A 9,392-nucleotide genomic window follows, 5' to 3' on the forward strand; every position below is an offset into this window, starting at 1 on the left:
AAGACGAGATACTCACGACAAGCTTGAACCTCGAAGTGAGCGATGTATTTTCATCGGCTACCCGCAAACTTCCTTTGGATATCTCTTCTATAGACCAAAAGATAATGTTATCTTTGTTGCGAGGAGAGGAGTTTTCCGAGAGCGAGAACTCATAAGCCAAGGAGACAGTGGGAGGCAAATCGAACTTGAAGAGATTCAAGAATCGATAGATGAAGGAACCTCTACCGCTGGCATTCAACCCGAGGAGGAAACTCCGGTTGAACCGATTGACGAATCCTTACCTCTTAGACGTTCCGATAGAGTTAGAGTTCATCCCCAGTTTTATGGTTTTCATATTACTACCGAAGGGGACACGTATATTAGTGATGGTACACTAGTAAATCTTAATGAACCTAATAGCTATGAGAAAGCCATGGCAGGCCCGGAGTCTGCGAAATGGAAAGAGGCGATGGATAGCGAGATCCAATCCATGTACGATAACCAAGTTTGGAATTTGGTTGATTACGTGCCCGAACGTAAGACCGTAGGGTGCAAGTGGATCTTCAAGAAGAAGACCGACGTGGATGGGAACGTACACACATATAAGGCGCGATTGGTTGCGAAGGGCTTTACTCAAACTCCCGGAGTTGACTATGATGAGACCTTCTCACCAGTTGCGAAGATTAAATCTATTATAGTGATGCTAGAAATTGCCGCATTTCATGATTATGAGATTTGGCAAATGGATGTCAAGACCGCTTTCCTTAACGGAAAGTTGGCTGAGGATGTTTACATGGCTCAGCCAGAGGGGTTTGTGGATCCGAAGCATCCGAATAGAGTGTGTAAGCTTGAGAAGTCCATTTATGGACTTAAGCAAGCGTCTCGCAGATGGAATCTTTGCTTCGATGAGAAAGTCAAAGAGTTTGGATTTGTACGAAGCGAACACGAATCTTGTGTATATGTCAAAGCCAGTGGGAGTATAGTAAGCTTCCTCGTTCTATATGTCGATGACATATTACTCATAGGAAATGACATCCCGACTCTGCAGGAGGTTAAGTCCTGGCTCGGGAAGTGCTTCGCTATGAAGGACCTCGGAGAGACTTCTTACATTTTGGGAATAAGGATAGTAAGAGAAAGAAGTAAGAGACTAATTGGACTTAGTCAGAATACTTACTTGGAGAAGGTACTAAAATGTTTTAGTATGGAAAACTCAAAGAAGGGAGAACTACCGATACAAGGAAATGCCAAGTTGAGTAAGACTCAAAGTCCGAGTACCGAAGCTGAGATAGCAGAAATGAGCCGAGTACCATACGCTTCCGCAGTTGGCTCAATCATGTACGCTATGACTTGTACTCGCCCTGATGTAGCCTTCGCTTTGAGCATGGTTAGCAGATATCAAGGGAACCCTGGCAAAGCACATTGGATTGCGGTGAAGAACATCCTTAAGTACCTTCGGAGGACGAAAGAATGGTTCTTAGTCCTTGGAGGGAGTGATGACTTGAAGGTGCGAGGGTATAGTGACGCCAGCTTTCAGACCGACAGGGACAACTATCGTTCGCAGTCGGGTTGGGTTTTTATCCTAAATGGAGGAGCAGTGACATGGAAAAGTTCCAAGCAGGAAACCGTAGCTGATTCAACGTGCGAATCAGAGTACATCGCAGCGAGCGAAGCGTCGAAGGAGGCAATATGGCTGAAGAACTTCATCGGTGATCTTGGAGTTGTGCCGGCCATAAAGGAGCCCATGGAGATTTTCTGTGATAACGAAGGTGCGGTTGCCTTGACCAAGGAACCGAGGGATCATGGTAGATCTCGACATATCGACAGAAAATATCACTTCATTAGACATCGTGTAGAAGAAGGACAACTCGTAGTGAAGAGGATATCATCAGAAGATAACCCAGCAGACCCGCTTACGAAGGGACTGAGTAGGGTTAAGCACTTGCAGCATGCTAGGAGTATTGGGCTGAAGGATGATATTAGTATAGATTAGATAGTATTAGAAACGTATAATAGATAAATGTAATTAACATTTGATGATTAAATAAAGGAGTTTTATTTATGAGTAAAGTTACTGTCACATGTTAGTTGTTTAACTATTGTTTCACTTTGCATGTTTTGACTTCCAGAATAATTGAGTTTATTAGGAATAATCGAATTATTCAAATGGTCCACAATCGTTCATATGTTGGGAGTAGATATGAATGAAGATTGTCATGAATTGGTGTGTAGAATGTCTAAATGGTGTTAGACATGGCAAGGGTTGCTGCAACGTTCATGAGTGCTTATGAACTGGTTTTGAGCATTGGAATAAACCCGCACTTGCTGGAATCACCTTATGGAATACGATATAAAAGGTGATCGCAAGACGATAATATCATATGGTCTTAAAACCTAGATATATGGTTTATTATTTGTTAATTGATTGTGCATTGATAATGCGAAAACGCATCAGTAACTTGATGTTATAATTGTGTATAGTTGGTTAATGAATAAGTAAATGCATATAAGTCGAAGTTTATCTGTAAATTTTATCCTAAGAGGATAGAAGAGATATCTTGGCCACTCGATGATTTGATTTGACTTATGTGCCGGGCCCGGTCAGAACTGAATTGATGTGTTCGATTAAGTTCTATGTCAAATAAATCGAAGATCGAGAAATCTAAATGCTAGACTAACCATTCCATAGGATTGTCAGCATGATATCTAACAGAGGACTGTACGATCCCTTATCTAAAGGACAAGATTGATTAGATCAGAGTTGACAGCGTCTTTGAGAGCTACGATTGCAAACCGTATTGTACTTGTATAGTTACTAGACTTATCCAAGTGGGAGACTGTTAGAATAGTGTCTAAGGCTATAACTATATTCGGTGGTGCATGGTCCTTTTGGGTTGCCTTCACCATAGCAACTTGAAGGATGATTTATTAAGAGAGAGTGAATATTATAAGGAATAATATTTAGCTATTTGATTAATATAAGTCATAAATTAATTGGTATTAATTTGGTGACTTAAAGAGATTAATTAAATAAGAGGGTATAAACTGTCAATTGTTTGATAGTTAGACTTTAGACTATAAATCCATTAGGATACACCTTGGACGGATTCTAAGAGCTTTAGGATAGCTCAAAATCGTCCATAGGGTTATCTATGGAATGGATTTGGATAGCCTTAAGAGAAGATTATCCAATTAGGGTTTAGGGTGAAGCCCTTAAGGAGTCTAATAGTATAAATAGCCCCTATGGGTGAGGGAATTCGACACACAACCTAAAGCAAGGAACCTCTGGTCGAATTCCTCCCCTCTCCTCTCTCCTAAATCATCTTGCTTGCTATTGGTGTTTGTAAGCCATTAGAGGAGTGACAATTGTGACTCTAGAAGCTCCAAGACAAACAAGATCAACAAGGGATTCAAAGGTATGATTCTAGATTTGTTTTAATATTGTTGTTTAACCTAATTAGCCATTAGAAGTCTTGGATTCAAAAGCATGTTTATTAGAAAGCCTAGATCCAAGCAATAGGGTTTTGCATGCGCACATAGGAAAGTTCTTATGGCTAAAACCCAACAAAACTGCCTTTCATGACATGCAATATGTGTTATAGAAGGGTACACATGACATGCAAATGCGTGTCATTGAAGACCCTGTCATAAAGGAAGACAAAACACATTTGCGTGTCATAAGCTTACGACATGCATTTATGACACACATTTATGACACACATTGTGTATCGTTAAAGCTCAACTCTTAAAGAAAGACAACACACATTTTTGCATGTCATAATTCAAATGTTTTGAAAAATATAATTTTTTGATTGATTTACTAATTTTCAAATTAAATAACACATTTAAAGTCTCATAGTACAAAATAAAACACAATAATACATAGGAAAGATAATTCATTGAAAATATCATATGTCAAATATAAATAATCATTCCAATAGTAACTAAATGTAATAAATTGTTACTATTACAAAATATTTATTACAAACAAAACACAACATTAAAAGGAACTCATGAGTAAGTTCTCCTTTGGTAGTCTTCATGACAACTTTAGGCATTGTAACTTCACCACCTGAATATGCATCAACTTAACCAGTGTTGGCTCTTTTTCAACAAGTTTCCAACACTTAAGGATATAAAATGACTTATGTAGTAAGAAGAGTAAATTATGCTTTTTTTTCAAGTCGAATCAATTAAGTATGCTACTATTTCTTGCATTTTAGCCAAAAAAGATCTAAATGCACGAAATAACAACTTCAACTTATTTTTGGTAAAAAAAATCTTAAATGAAATAAATAGCAAAGTACATTGCTATTTCCTCCACTTAGGGATATAAAATGACTTGTATGGTAAAAAGAGTAAATTATGTTTTTTTTCAAGTCAAATCAATTAAAGGATGCTGCTATTTCTTTCATTTTAACCAAAAAAAAAATACCTAAATGCATGAAATAGCATCTTACTTCAACTTATTTGTGGTAAAAGAAGCTTAAATGCAACAAATAGCAAAGTACATTGTTATTTCCTGCACTTGGGGACATAAAATGACTTGTGTAGTAAAAAGAGGAAATTATGTTTTTTTTCAAGTCAAATAAATTAAAGCATGTTGCTATTTCTTGCATTTTAACCAAAAAAGACCTAAATGCATGAAATAGAAACTTACTTCAACTTATTTATGGTAAAAGAAGCTTAAATGCAAGAAATAGTAAAGTACATTGCTATTTCATTTGGTCTAAAAAGCAATTAAGTGACACATGGCAAGGTAAGAATACTTACTGAACTTGCAAATATATGATGTTGGTTGGCTGTATTAGGATTGGACCAGTCAAACTATAATTGTTGAGATGACTATCCTTGGACAAGCATCATAAGAGAATAATCAAGAAACATCAACAAAAGTGGTAATTATAAATTTAAATCTATGGAAAGAACCAAAAACAATCTAAGTAGAAATATTAGTTTAGAAAAAACGGCTTACAAGTATAGCAAATTCTTTAAGAGGCCAATTTTTTGGACCAATGTGTCGGATAAAGTTGCATTTCCCAGATCACTAAAAATTTCTAGCCCTATGGATTCAACTAAAGTCAACTTTTAAGTTTCTTGTACATATTAATTATAATCTATCATAATCTGGATTATAAACTGTCCCCAAGACCGTGAGCAACAATATAATGGCTACTAAAACATTAAAATGGCCATCTCTAAATCCTAACATATATCAAAATTTTACAATGAATATCAAACCTTCTCTGTTCTAACTAGTTACAGCCTTCCAAAGCACCAGTGCTCTATCTAACAAAAAAAATTAGACCATTTAAGGAGATGTATATGAAGTCGAGTGATGAAAAGAAGATTTAAATAGAGGATCGAATAAGGAGGATTAAATTAATTTTGATTTTAATGAACATGCATGTTGAGTATTTGAGATATTGAAACTGATTTGGCATTGTTGATTATTTAGGAAAGCCTTTTTAGGGTTTTGTATTTTTGGCAAATGTTTTATTTTCCCTATAAATAATCATAGGTTAGCTTGTTATGTAAGCTTTTTCCCAGAAAAGGCTCTCTCTGTACGTTCATTCCAAAATAATTGAGACACAGAAACTTTGTCAGATTACTTGCATATTATGGTGATTGATTCATGATTGTTCTTTAGATTCCGCATTCGTCATCTCGTTCTTCGTCCTAACAATTCAGCTCTTACGTAAGTTGGATCTCCGCAATATCCCCTCATCATCGCCATTAGGAAAGCAACGCCATAAAAGTCATGACGAGTTCTCCCTACTACATCTTTGATTGCATCAATTAAAACTCTTGTAACATGTATTGAAAATAGAAAGCCTAACAACAAATGACAAAAAAAAAAAAATTAAGTCATTTCTCATTTAATTTCTCAATTTTTACAAATCAAATATATCTAAATCTTACATATAACATTTACCTAGCACTTATTACTGAAGATCATAAACATCCTTTCTGATAAAGTAATATATGAGTATGACCACAAGTGGCAATACTATTGCAATAATCTGTTGAAAACCCAAAATCAACTCAGTGTGTAAAAATATTAATATGTCAAAGTAAGTATTTAGTGTTGCATAACATTCATCAAAGATTGCTTACTCGAACAACCCAATTGGGAATAGTGTTGTCTTGTAAAGGGTATTTTAGGTCTTCTATCATTTCAGCTCCAACAAATCAGTGGAATGGTTATATCACATTTAGAATGATTTCCATGATTACAAGAAATATGAAAACAAACCAATCATGCATGTGAGCCCTTCCCTCTTTAGTTCCATGGGACCTTATAGTAAGCGCACCTAATTGGATTTTTGGCATTTCCCCTAATGTTTTTTAACCTAAATATTATCCATGGTAGCCAACTCCACCTCCTCCTTAATTCCACCCTTCAAAGCATGCAATTACAAACAAACAAAAAATGTAATCAAACCCTAAATTCACTGGATCGAAAATGTAAAGACCCTTCCTGATCTACTAACTAATTGGTAGCGACAAGTGATCAAAACGTCGACGTTAATGGCGTGGTGGATGAGCTTGATCATGACAAGTTTAGGTTTTGGGGATCCATAGGAAGCATACATGCCCATACAACCCAAACCATGAGTTAATACCTCTAAACCCTATGAACCCAATTTGACTCTTCGAACTACTACCATTTTTGTGCTTTGTTCTTCTTCTGTGGATCGATAAAAATGAAGGTTGACTGATTACTTCATATAGGGACTGAGAAGTAAGAAGTGGGAAGTGGTGATTTTGGTAGCAATTCATGACGAGGAATCCATGTCGGTGGTAGGGTTATCCGGAGCTAGTGGTGGTGTAGCGGCGGGAGCTGTTGGTTTGGCGAATAAATTCATCGGAATAATAATGGATGAGTTTAGAGAGCTTGAGGACTAGGGAAGAGGGCAGCACCAGGCGCAAAACGCAAGATGGGGAAGTGAAACAAGCGATGGAACGAACTAACCCTAAATCACCCAAGGCTGGTTTTTTAATTTTTGGGGATTTCTTCCCCCCCCCCCCCCCCCCCCCCCCCCCCAACTAGCTACTAAGGATGAGACACGTGTTTGCCTAAAAAATTATAAAATGACAAGTAACTTTAGAACATGCAAAAACACGTGTCCTAAATCCTTCAAATTTTATAAGGGATGGCATTTTCTTTATGTATCATAAATCAGTGTGTGTCATAACTCGTATGTCATTACAGATTTATTTTCTAGTATTGTATACATATTACAAATGGGCTGAAATACATAAAGGCCTAGATACAATTGGACTATCTGCTTACAACATATAAACGGCCACTAACACATATGATCTCCATGAATCGGGTGATTGTGGAATTTGAGTTTTCGATGAAAAACAGATGAGGAAGACGATTAGACCTATAAAATTAATCTGAATGAAATAGCATAACAAATAAAAAAAAAATGAAAATCGTGCAAGCATTGAGAGCTGGCACATTTTGCCAAAATGAATAAGAAAACGTATATACATTATATAATTTTTCTATAGTTGGCTAAAAAAGACCATTAGGAGGACGCAGAAGGATGATCCAACCAACAATTTCAAGAACTTAATTATAAAGCAGAGAGTACAACATCTTAATGCAGAGATTACGTACTGTCGATGATTATGGCATAGCTAGTTGGCCAAAATTAGCACTGGTCAAAATTCATCAATACAAGACTATTTAAATCTAACATTAAATCCGTCACCGATAACCCCATTCCACATCTCGCCAACCGGCTAACCAGACCGGAATCCCACGGACTGCTAAGCCCATGGTGATTTAGGAGCCGCATTCATCCATTCTTCCAAGTTCTTGGAATCGGGAAAAAGATCAAAACGACAATCCAGAGATTTCAAACCTCTTGATTTTTGTCGTTTTGATCTTATAAACATGACGTTCCTTACATACACCATGTTCTTGTGTCTTGCTTCCATGGCTTTCTCATGTCAAGAAAGCATGGATTTAGAGCTCGACCTCCTTCCAAGACCTTTGATCATTGAATACCCGGAAACCCGACTCAAGAACATGACCGAAGAGCTTACAATGCAATGCACGAGTTGGAGAGTCGCGGTGGAATCAAACAATTTGAATCCGTGGAAAATGATTCCAATAGAATGTGCAGATTATGTTGAAGAATATATGTCGGGTCCGGCTTATAACTTTGATCTTGAAATGGTTTCAAAAGAGGCTCGAGTTTATGCCAAGAGCATAGAATTAGGTGATGATGGAATGGATGCGTGGATTTTCGACATCGATGAAACCTTGCTCTCGAATCTTCCATATTATTCTGACCACGGTTTCGGGTATAATTTGATAATTATTTTTGTCATCAAGATTTCGATTAAAAAAATTATTGATATCAAGAACCAAATGTGGCTATTTTTTCCAATGATTTTGAAGCTAGATGAAAAGAACTCGATAAAAATGCTAAATGATGAGAGGTGTTTGATTAATTAATTAGGTTGGAAGTTTTCGATTGCGTCCAATTCGACAGATGGGTTGTTGAAGGAGAGGCAACCGTGATCGAACCCAGTTTGAAGCTATACGAGGAGGTTTCATGGCTTGGGTTCAAGATTATCTTGTTGACAGGGCGTAGCGAGGACAAAAGAAACGTTACGGTTACAAATCTAATCAATGCCGGATATCAAAATTGGGACAAACTCATTTTGAGGTAACTGTTAAAACTTTCTCATCGTTTTAATAGTATCAACTACATTTAACTTTTTTTTTTTTGTTGTGATAATTAAGATAGAAATGGATTCTTATTAATAATTGAAAATACACAGAGGTGACGACGACCAAGGAAAATCGGCAATTGAATTCAAGTCGGAAAAAAGGAAAGAGGTAATAGAGGAGGGATATCGAATTATCGGAAACTCTGGTGACCAATGGAGCGATTTGATGGGTACTTCAGTGGCTAGTAGATCATTTAAGCTTTCTAACCCTATGTATCATATACCTTAATTTGTTATACATAGTTTATCGTCATAACCAGTTGTCGTTGTATATGTGTAATTTTTTTTAATGAGTAACGTTTTTTTGTACAGAAACGTTTGTCTGTGAACATCATCTCTAGGTTATGAGATAAATTCACATCATGTTAAGTTATTCTTAGTGACGAAAACATATAAATAGAAGAAGAGACCATAGATTGTTAGGATTGCGAACAACAAGCACACAATTATAAAACGCAAAAGAATATTAGAATATAGAGCACATATTTTTTAAGTATTCAGAGGATTAAGGTAATCGGATTACATCCATAAGACCATAAGCAAACTAGAGAAGTTTATTGATTATGTATTAATGTTTTCTTAATCGGGTTACATCGAAAAGCAAACAAGAGAGGTTTATTGATTGTGTAATAATGTTTATAATTATATTTGGATCTATA

The 9,392-nt window shown here is 36.4% G+C and overlaps 1 protein-coding gene across 1 annotated transcript; it reads left to right on the forward strand.

The window, feature by feature from the left end:
• The first annotated feature begins 7,709 nt into the window (after positions 1-7,709).
• LOC145028447 (acid phosphatase 1-like) lies at positions 7,710-9,025 on the forward strand. Its single transcript, XM_078977141.1, has 3 exons — positions 7,710-8,301; positions 8,460-8,669; positions 8,785-9,025. The coding sequence occupies exons 1-3, from the start codon at positions 7,889-7,891 to the stop codon at positions 8,960-8,962; spliced, it is 801 nt and encodes a 266-aa protein (XP_078833267.1). The 5' UTR covers positions 7,710-7,888; the 3' UTR covers positions 8,963-9,025.
• The last annotated feature ends 367 nt before the right edge of the window (positions 9,026-9,392 follow it).

The sequence above is a fragment of the Lactuca saligna genome, chromosome 2, assembly GCF_052625555.1.
Source record: "Lactuca saligna cultivar CGN05327 chromosome 2, ASM5262555v1, whole genome shotgun sequence".
In the NCBI taxonomy this organism is placed as follows: Eukaryota; Viridiplantae; Streptophyta; class Magnoliopsida; order Asterales; family Asteraceae; genus Lactuca; species Lactuca saligna.